The sequence below is a fragment of the Primulina eburnea genome, chromosome 16 (genome assembly GCF_022965805.1).
Source record: "Primulina eburnea isolate SZY01 chromosome 16, ASM2296580v1, whole genome shotgun sequence".
NCBI classification, from domain to species: domain Eukaryota; kingdom Viridiplantae; phylum Streptophyta; class Magnoliopsida; order Lamiales; family Gesneriaceae; genus Primulina; species Primulina eburnea.
In genome coordinates this window covers 21,106,656-21,120,115 of record NC_133116.1, presented here as the reverse complement: position 1 = coordinate 21,120,115, position 13,460 = coordinate 21,106,656, and the positions used below count along the sequence as shown (strand labels likewise).

Here is a 13,460-nt window from a genome sequence, read left to right as displayed (position 1 = left end):
ATGATTATGCAATTATTGTAAAAACTAAGATTACACGATCAATTCACAGTAGTTACAAGCTGGTTCAGTTGGGAAGAGGAAGCTTTTGCTTTCGTATAATGTATAGCAAGCGCTCAGATTTGGACCGACCAAAAATACACCATCAAAACAAAGAATCTGAATTAAAATAATGATATAAAATATATTCATTAAAATACCTTTTTAAAAAAGAAAATCTTCAAAATAAATTTTAAGGGGTAAATGTATCACCAATGTAAAAAAAATGAAACGATGAAACAACAATTGAAATAAAACATACTGAAATTTGAACGCGCGGGACAACGGATAGGATCTGGAAAGAACCATTTAACTAGTGAAAAAGTTGTATACTTAGGAAACTACCAAAAGCGCATTGGCAATTGGCCCTACACTTCAAAAGCCATGATGAAAGTTAAATACAACTTGGGAATTGTATTAATTAAAGAATCCGTGGCCAAACTATGCAGAAGGATTCAAACCACAACTTACATAGTCTCGATAAAACCAATAGGAAGAAATCCAATGCTACAGCAGTTGAACAAATATGTAGGACATATCCAGTTAACAAACATGACCATTTCAAAACTGCCTTTACATTGGAAAGCAAAAACAATGAGCACCATACAAGAGAAACCAAATTCCACATGTCCATCGACACAAGATCATACATAAAGAGATGAAAATTACAAGGCAAGACCGCAAATACAATGCCTCTTAGACAAAAGTGGTTCTTCGATTGTATTCTCGATCTTTCTGATGTCATCACATTTTCATGACATTCCAATAATCCAGGTCTTAAGAGTGCTTTGAAACGAATTATATTATACATTGAAAAAGGAAAAATTAAAGAAAAAATGTACCTTCAACGGTTAGAAAAGAGCAGCAACCTTGGGCTCATGCATGGGTAGTATTTTTAGACTCAAACGACCTGTGAAACTGAAAACTGAACTAAAAATGCATATGACATATGCCCCAACTGAAATAGGACGACATCACCCCATGTGAATGAATAATGCAGCCTGACCTTGAAAATCGATGATTTGGACCGACACAATACAACAGACTGAAATTTTAAAAAAAAAGTAAAAAGATGTATGGGCAAATAATTCTAAGATGAGAAAAAGGTGGCAGGGTGGCCATCTTCAAGTATCATGTAAATCAAAGTCGAATTAACAGTCTGCAAGCAGGTAGCATCAGACTGACATGGGGGCTTAATTCATATGAACACCAATATAGACGACCAGCAATCAGTTGAAACAAACGTTCAGCGCGATACCCATCTCTCTCTTCTCCAAATGCAATCCCCAAGACACTTCCACTCATCAATCCTTCAAAAAGTTCTTTGAAGCAAGTGTAGCCAACTCCCACCCCTATGGCAATATAAATGAACCCGAGTCCCCCTGATGCTGATGCATGAGTTAGTGACAGCAAGAAGCAAAATGCTTCCGCTGTCAATGATGGCAACGACCGATGTGACACTTCGACCCCGACTCGACACGAGCATATGCATGAAGATTTAAGTTATATGCAACAAGTGGACAGAAACTCAAACAGATATGGCACGACTAATGGCCATCCTGGCCCACTCAGCAGATTCTTTAATCAAATGGTCATCTGAAGACAAGCATTCATTTAAAAAGTCTTTGCTTGACAGAGACTGCTGAATCAAAGAACCCGCATTACTGCCCAAAGTATCAGCTAGATCTCCAAGGACTCCTATTGCAGTTTTCATCACGACATCATCCCTGAGATTGATAGAAAAAACAATTAGATAACAAAATAGGAAATCTGGATTTGAAAATCCATAATAAAGAATAGAGATACTCACATATCTTTCTCCATGTAAATGCTGTCCAGGAATTGCAGAATGTGAGGTGCGTATGGAATCAGAAGTTGGGTTTTAGGCGAGTTCTTGAAGCCCTGAAATATCCCAGAATATGCCTCTAAAATTCCATTCCTTAGAAGGTTAGTATATTCTAACATTTCATCATCAACACCTGATGTGTGGGCAGACAACTCTGCAGCACTCTGCAACATGGGCATGGAATACATCAAATACTTCTCAAAGTTCTCTCCAATTGCCAGAGCTATGTCTCCAAAGCATGAAAAGATTGGAGGCTTCACAGACCGGTGCAACTGGTTGCTTGACAAATCTTTAAGAAGCTGGGTCATTATTCCATCACAATAAGGTAAAATAGCACCTTCCAAAGCCCTGCACAAGTCCCCCACAACACCAACGGTGACAGCACAGACTTGATATTCCTCAAAATTCTGAAGTCCCGTCTCCAAATACTTATAAAAATCTGGTACGTACTTAGCAAAGTTGTGACCTATTGCATAGGCAAGGGCACCAATGGCAAGCATTGCTTCTTCGTGAACAGTGGCACTTCTACTAGCAAAAACTCGTAGAAAAAGATTCATTATCTGATCTGCATACTGCATAAAAGCATACTTGGTCGGTTCTGATGCACACAATTTCTGGATGATGACCTGCAAGCACCCACATAGAAGGCCTTGTAATTCGTTCTGCTTCTCTCTCTCGTCAGAAGAAAGTTTCTGTGCTTCGAGAGTCTTGTGAAGCTCAGTCATGAGTACTTGAACTAGTTCCAACACTAAGTGAGCCGTTTCATCAGATGAACACCTTACTACTTCATTCAGGGTCTCATAGGCAGCTGTCCTGAGTCGAGACTCGCCTGCATCTTCTCTGTGGGTGACAATGAGAAGGGACTGAACAATTTCCTGGAAATAAGGTGTCAAAGGTGATGTTGTGCCCACGTCCTCGTAACCTTGAGCTAAGAAATAGAGAGCACCACATGCTTTCTCGGAGACATTAGGAGCATCTTTCATGCTCTGGAGGAGAACTGTGATAATCTGTTGGCAGTTTGCTGGGGTAATGATAGGATTCTCCACAGTTGAACCATGAAGAAATTCAAATATTCTTCCCAGTGTCCACGCAGTTGTATCCTTAACATGGCTATTTGGATCATTAGTCAAAGCAGTGAGCATGAAACTTAAAGCAACATTGACAATAGGATTTAGCTTGTCAGGTGAAGGTCCTTCTAATACGGAACCAAATGCATAGGTGGCAGCTTCTCTCTGCCTCCAGTCTCCCTTAGTTATATTTTCTTCGATAAATGGCATGACGAGAGGTACAATGTCATCTCCCACTGTTCGGGCGACCAAACCAAGGCAAGTTCCACCAGCCATTGCAAGATTCCAAGCACCCTCATCCTGATCCTGATCTTCTTCTTGCTTAAGGAGTGTCTCTAATAACATAGGAACAAGAGCAGGTAGTGCCTGCTTAATAAAATAATAGCATGGTACATCAGAATCTGAGGTAAAACCACCTCCATACTCTTCCAAAATATCAATTTCCTCGTCGCATATGGTGCTCCAAAATTCAATTGCCTGAAGAGCAACCGGCTCAGCATCTTCTCGGACAGCCTTGGAAGTGATGTTGAAAATGTCTTGAATGTATGGAGCTAACTTGTCATAATATGCTGACCCAATCGAGACCAAACACTCAGATGCAGCCTGCCGAATCTTCCCTTCTGGTGAGAGAGTGGCCTCACAAACAACTCTCATTATGTAATCTCGCTCCATATCATTTGAAAAGTTAGCCTGGGCAAATCCCAGAGCATTATACAGAGCCCGAGTAGCAGCAAGCCGGACATCTGTATTTCCTTCATTAGCATTCATGCCTTGAACTACAGCTGTTAGTATTTTGTTTACTTGATCTTGATCAACAACCTCTGGACCAACTTCCTCACACAGGTACCCCAGTGTTTCAAGGGTGGCTTGCTTAACATGGGGAGGAATCTGGTGGATATTTGATAGAAGGGAGCCTACCAACTCAGGCCACCGACGATGCGGCAGTTCAATGCCTGCAACTTTTGCAATGACTTGTGATGCTGTGGACCTCGCATCAGATGCAGTAGAGGAGAGGGTCTGTAACAAGCATGCCTTGATTTGGCTCTTCACATCCGCATCTAATGATAACCATCTTTGCACTAGCTCAAACTTCCTGTGCTGCTCCTTGGCATCCAAAGCATTTTTAAGAATCAAACCTGCTAGTTTCCGGCTTTCCACCGGTTTTTCCTCACTAGCAAGCTCGCCAGAAAGAGATAACAAAAAACCAGGAAGGTTTTGTTCCTGAAACTGTTTCAAGGTCTCCTCAGCATGCTTCCTTACTGTCGAATCAACTGCTTGTGCGCTTAGAAGAACCTGGGTAACTTCCATAGCCATATTCTTCCTACTGATTTCATTAATAAAAATCAAGTTACCCAACTAAACATCCAAGATGAGCTTAGGTTTAAATGCTAGAAACAAAAGGTGGGATAAACATATAGGAAATCAACCGCTATAAAACAATATAATTCCTATTTACAGCACCATAACAAAATGTGTCACAATCAGTACTTTAGCCCATTAGAAAAAAAAAGGCAGAAATGAGGCTATGATTACAAAAAAAAAAGTAGACCCGCTGGCCGCAGATTTTAAAACAGATCAGTTTATTACCATTCACTCAAAAGAGGAAAGCTAAGTTATTCCTGACTATTGATGAAACTCCAAAGAACAGAATGGTACATTCGGTTTCCACTTTACCACATGACTAAATCAATAAATAGAAGGAAGTCAAAACATACCCAAAGCCGCTAATCCAGAATCCAAGAAAATCTAAATAAATAACTGATCAGAAATCAAATCGGTGCAATATTTTCCATTGTGAACATTTCAAAACCATTACAACAATCACAGTGTTAAGATTGGAACTAGGACCTAACTCAATCTCAAAAGCTAGCTTCAAGGGAGAGGATTGTCCAAGCCCATATACACAACTCCCAGGTTATTTATCCAACCGATGTGGGACAATTAACAGTAACCCACCCCTCTCACACCCAAGGAACGTACATCTGGAACGTGGAGTTTATAAATGACTCAATTATGGACAGAACGGGTGGCCTAACTATAGGCAGTTCAACCCATAACGGTGGAACCTGCGCTCTGATACCATGTTATGATTGGAACTTGACCTAACTCAATCCCAAAAGCTAGCTGGGAAGAATTGTCCAAGCCCATATATACAACTCTCAGGTTATTTTGTTAAGATTGCAACTTGGTCCTAAATCAACCTCAAAAGCTAGCTCAAGGAGAGGATTGTCCAAGCTCATATATACAACTCTCAGGCTATTATTCCAATTGACGTGGGACAATTAACACAAAGATCATCCGCTTAACCCCGTTCATACTTAATAATAAAAAATGACAAGACACGGAAATACAGCAAAGAACGAAAGATTAAAAAGTTTTATATGGCGTAAACTCATAAGAAAAACAACTTAAGCAAAAAATCTGATCTACAATCACTCACAACATCGATTCTAGCAAATCCAAATCTCCACATTCACAAAGCAAAATATTCAAATTTTCAGTTTCAGCTACCAAATAAGCAATCAGATTAACCTAATATACAGATCCAGTACTCCTACAGAAAACAAAGGATGAATCCAAAATCTACTCGATTGCAGCAAAAACAAATTCATTCACAAGGAAACTAAAGCACAACATACACACATGCGGAAAAAGGACGTAGACGATGGAGCAAGCGAGAAGCGATCTCAAACTAGATCGGATGGATTCAGAAACGGCGCCCCTGTAAACCCTAAACAAAGCGTTTTTGGAGAGAGAGAGTGTTCGTTTAGAGAGAGAAATTCGGAAAGTGAGGATGTAAAGCTGACTTTCATTATGGAAAATCTTAATTAAATAATTAAATATATATTTTTGAGGCAATCATTCTCTTCTTCCCGTCTTGGTTTTTATGCGTATTTTAACCTGGCTTTTTGATAAAATAGTAAAAAACAATTATCTTTTTTATGTTTTTAATTTTTTTAAATATAAAATATATATAATATTTTCAATTTCTAAAATAATATATTTTACAATGAAATTATATATAAATTTCTATTAAAAAAATAAACAAATTTAAATCATGACAAATAATGCAAAATTAATTTGCAATGTTCTTGTTATATTATTTACTATAATATTATTGTATATTATTAAAATGATTTAAAAAATTGCAGAATTAATTTGCAATGATCTTAATTATATAATGACAAATAATGCAAAATTATTGTATATATCCAGAATTTTTTTAAAAAATAATAATAAAATATATAAATATATATATAATATATATATATATATATATATTTGACAAAAACTTGTGTCAGACGGTCTTACGGGTCGTATCTTGTGAGAATGATCTCTTATTTGGGTCATTAATGAAAAATATTATTTTTTATGCTAAGAGTATTACTTTTTATTGTGAATATCGATAGGGTTGACCCGTCTCACAGATAAAGTTTCGTAAGACCGTCTCACAAAAAACCTACTCTGTATATTTTGGTTAATTGATTATGATTAAGGAAACATTAGTATCTCAATTGGTCCACTGGTCGGTGCGTTTATGCGATGACAACAACTCATCAACAAGATTGATGTCAACATTTCACACTAATCTTACAAGTGAACGCGATTGGAAAATTTGTCTAATCAACTAGCAGAATTGGTGAATTTTAATGATTTTTCTAGAGTTTGAACAATATGAGCAATTTAAGTTTTTATAAAATAGAAAAGTCTAATGATATTTTAAAAAAATAATTTAGATTATGTTAAAGTCAATTCTTATTCCATCTTGATTTTTAAAAAATTCATAAAAATTTTGAGGTATACGAATTTTAGATGGATTTTTATGTATCTATACTTCTATACTATCTATACTTCTATACTATATTATTAAGCAAGAGACCTCTAGAGTAACTACTTTTTGGTGTCATGGTCTGTTTTACTAATTATATATATTAATAAAGTGTTAAAAAATTAATGTAAGTCATATGTAGTTTAGTAGATAAAGCTTATGTTTCTTAGCCATGAGGTTGGAGGAGGTTCAATTCTTACTTGGGTATTTTTTATTTTTTTTAATTTATTTTTTTAGTTCATATATCAAAATTACAATGTAGCCACTTATTATTTTTTATAAATATATTTTGATCCTCATTTAAATATTTTTTAGTTCATATATCAAAATTACAATATAGCCACTTATTATTTTTTATAAATATATTTTGATCCTCATTTAAATATAAACCAAATAAATTATAAAAAAATATTGTACAAGCACGCAACGCGTGCGTCGGTGTACTAGTATTTAATGAATTTTTAAAAATAACAATCTTTTTTGGAGTTGTTGATTTTTGTAGAATGACAAGTAAATGTAAAATAATTTCAAAAAACTCTTGTGAATTTAGTTTGGAAAATTTTTATATACATTTATTAATTTTTTAATGGATTCTGTCTAAGAAAAAAAACTAACAAAAATTAATGTACCACGAGTGTTATACACAATATCATATTATCTCTTGATTTGATGAGAATGTTTGATAAAATATCAAGAGTCTATCAATTTTCAGAAGCTAAAAGAGGGAAAACCGTAAAAATCGAAGAAGTATTAAATAATCATCTAATATAGTGTACGATGAAGAGAATTTGATATGTTGTACGAATATAGTACACACTGTCGCTATATTTTCCTACTATTAGAAAACTTTGAGTGAAAATATGCAGATTCAGAACATAGAATATAAGAAGATTCAAGCATTTTTGTACAACCTACAATATACAAGATTTTGAACACTCTTATTCTTTCACATAGCAAGCCACTCATTGGCACACGCTTATATTCTACATCATATCATCAAGGATCAACTTGCGCTACCTTATCAACTATATTCGTTCAAATCTATTTGTTGGAAAATCTATTGTTTTGGTGAACAAATGATTTTAAACAGTTAAAGTTTGTTATGAAAAGTTATCACTAATATTTTCGATTTATACAGTGAAATGTCATAATAAAAATAGGTTTGTACATGATTTGTATCAATCAAATTATTTTAGTAGATTCTTTCATAAGTCGACGAAAAGGGTGACATATGAGTTGTTATCTTCGAACATTCATAAAATTTTATTTTCTTTATCTACACACTTACTTATGTATTCCTATTTATTATCTTGCTTATGTGTTAATCGATGGGTTGGATTGAATATATATATTATATCATATATCACTAGTCTAACATGACCATTTCCGTACTCAAAATTCGTTGTAGCATTTCAGTTCATCTATACTATTTTATTAAGTTTGAGATACTTAGAGTAACTAACTTTGATGTCATGGTATATTTTAATAATTATATATATTAATAAAATATTAAAATTTTAATACAAGTTATATGTAGTTCAGTGAATATAGTCATTATTTTTTTGGGTTTAGGTTATAGGTTCAATTCTCACTTGTGGTCATTTTTGTATTCTTTTATTTTTCAATTTATTTTTTAATTTATATATTAAAATTATGGTGTAGTCCCATAATAACATTCTTTTGATAATAACAAAATAACATCATCGAGTTGTTTCAAAGTCAACTTCCATTTCCGTTTATTTACATGTTTCTAGATGTGAGATAAGTCAAACCTCTTAGCATAATATCACATACTCAAAAATGCAAACAAAAAGATCATCACTCATCTATTTCAAATCAGATCGCTCTATCAAATATCTGTTCCAAGTCAAACTGGTCAAATTAACATATCAAGATGGATAATCCAAGTCAAGTCAATTACTGACTATCAAAAAAATGATAAACACGGTGTCATAACAACTATTGATTGATATAATATTTCTTAAAATGTCAAACATTTAACCAACTTTTCAGAAGCTAAGATCTCAAATAGTAAAAACAAATAGGGTACGTCTTTTGTGAGACAGTTTCACGAATCTTTATTTGTGAGACGTGTCAACCCTATCGATATTCACAGTAAAAAGTAATACTTTTAACATAAAAATTAATATTTTTTATGGATAACTTAAATAAGAGATCTGTCTCATAAAATACGATCCGTGAGACTGTCTCACACAAGTTTTTGACAAACAAATAAACATTAAATTAGCATTTAATGCATCGTATGATGAAAAAAGATTGACAATGTCATCATGTCGGAATTTAGTAAAAAATGAACGTTGAAAAGTTTATTCCGATTGTTGGAGCTTTTCAAGTATAAATATGAAAATTTAGAATCTAAGATAACAACTCATTTTAACAAGATTCTATACTATCTATTAAGGTTGAGGCACTTAGAGTAACTAACTTTTGGTGTCATGGTCTGTTTTACTATCTATACTATCTATTAAGGTTGAGACACTTAGAGTAACTAACTTTTGGTGTCATGGTCTGTTTTACTAATTATATATATTAATAAATTGTTAAAAAATTAATGCAAGTTACATATAGTTTAGTGGATAAAGTTTATGTTTCTAAGTCATGAGGTTGTAGGTTCAATTCCTACTTGGGTCTTTTTTATTCCTTTTTTTATTTATTTTTTTAATTTATATATCAAAATTACAATATAATCACTAAATATATCTTATAAATATATTTTGATCCTCATTTAAATATAAACCAAATAAATTATAAAAAAGTATCGTACAAGCACGCAACGCGTGCGTCGGTGTACTAGTTATATAATTAAGTTTGAGATTTTTAGAGTAACTAACTTTTGGTTTGTTTTAATAATTATATATATAAGTGTTAAAATTTTAATATAAGTAATATGTAACTTAATGGATATAGTCTTTGTTTTTTAAGCATCAAGTTGTAAGTTCAATTCGTACTTTTGTTTTTTTCCACTTTCTTTTTTCTATTTATTTTTTTAATATATATATCAAAATTACAGTGTAATCTCTCACTTTTTCTTATAATTACATTTTTATCTTTATTTAAATAAAAACAAAATGAATTATATGTTGTATTAGCACATAACATGTGCGTCGATATATTAGTATTTATTTTATTAAAATAGAATAAAAATATTGGTTCTCAGAAACAACCCCATTGGTCCTCGATTCCTCTCTCCAATCTTGATTGGTCCACGTTTCCACATGTGACACTCCACGTTCCAATTGGACTTTATCCCCACGCGCGAGGTTACTGGCCACCTGGGGATAGCCCGCATCTCCGTTCGTCTTCGCGATCGTTTTGCTAGGTAAGCGTTTGGAAACTAATCGTTTTGTAGTTGAATTTAGCGCTGTTTTTGATCTGTGCGCTATAGTTCTGCTACTATCTTCTTCTGAACTTTGGAATGTGTTCGTTTTTACATTTGAACTGTGATCATTTAACGTGTAGCTGATTTGTCACTAATGAGATTTGCGATACATATCCTTTTTTTTCAGTTGCAGTTATTTTTTTTATCCGGTAATGATGTCTGAGGTTGATAGTTTTATCACGTTTCGTTTTATTATTGTGAAAATAATAGAAGTTTGGGTTTGAATTGGATATACGGAATACGCTTTTGTTTGTAGAGAAGTTTTGTGAAAGGCCAATCGATATTTCTAGTACAAAAGAAGAGTTTATAGACAGTGCTCTAGTATTAGAAAATTTATCACATAGAAGTCAAAGATAGTTATCGTCTATTGTATATGCTCGAGTTGATATGTTAACATATGGGTCGATTCCTTGGACAGGGAGTTTATTTGCATTTTCCATTGCTAAAGAGGAGGCTAAAAAACTTGGAACAGTTATTGGGATAGACCTTGGTATGAGTACTTATTCATGTGTCGGTGTTCATAAAAATGGACATGTTGAAATCATAGCAAACGACCAAGGTAATCATACCACCCCTTCATGGGTTGGATTCACTGATGGTGAGAGGTTTATTGGAGAGGCTGCGAAGAATCAGGCAGCTGTTAACCCTGAAAGAACAGTCTTTGATGTCAAATGACTTATTGGAAGAAAGTAATGTCTTGTTATTTTTTGTACTCTCATGATTTAATCACACTGAGGAACAGACATTACAATCCTTAACCCAATTGCTATCCCAGAGGTTTGAAGATAAGAAGTTCAAAGGGACATGAAGCTTGCCCCATACAAATTTGTCAACAAGGATGGGAAACCTTATATTGAAGTCAAGATAAAAGACAGTGAGACTAAGGTCTTCAGTCCTGAGGAGATTAGTGCCATGATTTTGATAAAGATGAAGGAGATAGCAGAGGCTTACCTTGGAAAGAAAATTAAAGATGACGTTGTCACCGTTCCTGGTAAAGTTTTGATACGTAAAAGTCTTCTATTCTGACAGCGAACAATACACTAATATTGACTCGAATTGTTTTGTATAATCTCTTCTTGCAGCTTACTTCAATGATGCTCAGAGGCAGGCACTTAAACATGCTGGCGTAATTGCTGGGTTGAATGTTGTGAGAATCATCAATGATCCGACTACAGCAGCGATTGCATATGGTTTAGACAACAAATGCGGTGAAAAGAACATTCTTGTTTTTGACCTTGGTGGTGGGAAATTTGATGTCAGCATCTTAACCATTGATAATGGTGTATTTGAGGTTCTCGCAACAAATGGGGACACACATTTGGGAGTAAAGCTTCTTATTGAGGCTATTTGATCTTTATTTGTGATAATATAAGATCGAGGCCGATGCTATCCCTTACATATTGTGGGGACCCGGACGCTAATCATGTTCTTAATCATTATTGGACTAATTAATCAATTATAAAACAGGGTCTAAATTTTTTTTTTAAAATACAAAGCGGAAACGTAATGTAATTCATTCAAATTACATATTAAACATGAACATACAAATCCTGCGTTATCTACAAGAATTCAACTAGGTTCAACTACATATCAGTGCTGAATCCTATGTTGCTTCAAAGCCCGGATCTCCACGCTATCTATCGTCTCTCATCCTCTTCTTGACCCTGATCCATCCCCACCTGTTGTCATGCACACATACAAAACAAGACAACAGCCGGATAACTCCGGTGAGATATAAATATCCCAGTATAAACAATGTAAACATGCAGTCATATAAAAGCATATACGAAAGCATATAAGGATCATTCATAACATGTCTCAAATCAGAATCATAAATCCATATCAAACATTCAATAATCATGAATGACATAAACAATGTAAATCAGCATGTCATATCAGACTCAACTCAACCGACGCGTCGTCTCAGAATCGACTAAACTGACGCGTCGTCTCAGACTCGACTCAACTCTATCCTAGGGATCCCGGTGTCTGGATAATGATAAATATACCGAATCTCAGTCGCTAGGAATGAATCAATCCCTACACGGCATCGATATCATTCATATATCCAGTATCTGGGCGAATCAGCCGCAGAATTGACGAATCAGTCAAGAATTAGGCGAATCATCCAATAACCAGACGAATCAGCCTGTAATTAAGCGAATCAGCTTAAGTTTAGACGAATCAGTCAATAACCAGACGAATCAGTCAGTGACTAAGCGAATCAGCCTATGACTCAACAACTCAGTAATCAATACATGCCATCATTATCTAAGCAAATCAATCAATGACTAGCGAATCAGCAGTCATTACATGCAATGGCTATAAATCAATAGCCTACAATCATAAGTCTCATCAATTGCAAATATCAATGCAATAAATGACAGTATGTGATTTAGGGAGACTCGAGTCAAACCTCACTCGAGTTGCGCAATCCCAACTCAACATTAATTTATACCTTTCTTTCTGATACTCTGGCTCTGTCGAAGTCTCGAACCTCAAGCCTGTCAATACTCAATCTGACAAGAACAATATCGAGGAGTATAATATCAATACACCACTCGAATTAAATCTGTTCTGCTCAATACTTAACCTAATTCAATATCGATGGCATAACGGTATAATATCAATATACCCAACAATACCATACCAATCAGATATTAATTCTAATATCTCATACTCGATAACAACTCAATTCTGATATCAATTCTCAATCAACTCAACTCTAAAAATCATAACAATTTCATATGGTATCTGTTCCTCAGTCCGGTTTCGATTATACGATGTCTAACATGCCAAGAACATCATATATGAATCATATCAGATTCTGACAATACCATAATTTCAAATCATATCAAAACGTAGCAAAACTTACGTCCAGTTGTAGCCTACGTTGATAGGAACTCGGTACTGAAGTCAGATTCAAAATCAGACGGACGGATTTCTCGTACGTTGAATTCTAAAATCAAAAGTTAAAGATTTGCTCTGAATTCTCGTTTTCTCCCTATTTCCATTCTGAAGAATTACGTTTGTATATATATATATATATATATATATATATATATATATATATATATATATATATATATATATATTGCATGTAAATCGTACGTGGCTTCTCCAAAATTTGCCAAAACACCACTCGCGCATATGCGCGCTTCATCTCGCGCATATGCGCCAAAGATTCTGGAGCTGTCGCGCATATGCGCGCATTTTCTCGCGCATGTGCGCCGGTCATTTCTTTTGAGATGTTCGGCCGAACATCTCGAGATGTTCGGTTGA

The 13,460-nt window shown here is 34.5% G+C and overlaps 2 protein-coding genes across 4 annotated transcripts; one reads left to right on the top strand and one right to left on the bottom strand.

Annotated features, from left to right (window-relative positions):
• Nucleotides 1-528: 528 nt before the first annotated feature.
• On the bottom strand, nucleotides 529-5,769 carry LOC140816949 (importin subunit beta-1-like). 3 transcript variants are annotated; one of them, XM_073176470.1, is made up of 3 exons: nucleotides 5,589-5,769; nucleotides 1,847-4,273; nucleotides 529-1,763 (listed from the first exon to the last, which is right to left on the bottom strand). In XM_073176470.1, the coding sequence occupies exons 2-3, from the start codon at nucleotides 4,261-4,263 to the stop codon at nucleotides 1,565-1,567; spliced, it is 2,616 nt and encodes an 871-aa protein (XP_073032571.1). In that variant the 5' UTR covers nucleotides 4,264-4,273; nucleotides 5,589-5,769; the 3' UTR covers nucleotides 529-1,564. The 3 variants fall into 3 exon arrangements, with proteins under 3 accessions (XP_073032571.1, XP_073032570.1, XP_073032569.1); XM_073176469.1 differs by having other exon boundaries at nucleotides 5,593-5,769; XM_073176468.1 differs by having other exon boundaries at nucleotides 1,847-4,270; nucleotides 5,593-5,769.
• Nucleotides 5,770-10,066: 4,297 nt separating this feature from the next.
• Nucleotides 10,067-11,565, top strand: LOC140816847 (endoplasmic reticulum chaperone BiP-like). Its single transcript, XM_073176329.1, has 4 exons — nucleotides 10,067-10,118; nucleotides 10,597-10,867; nucleotides 10,954-11,169; nucleotides 11,261-11,565. Exons 3-4 carry the CDS (start codon nucleotides 10,983-10,985, stop codon nucleotides 11,527-11,529), a joined length of 456 nt encoding a protein of 151 aa, XP_073032430.1. The 5' UTR covers nucleotides 10,067-10,118; nucleotides 10,597-10,867; nucleotides 10,954-10,982; the 3' UTR covers nucleotides 11,530-11,565.
• The last annotated feature ends 1,895 nt before the right edge of the window (nucleotides 11,566-13,460 follow it).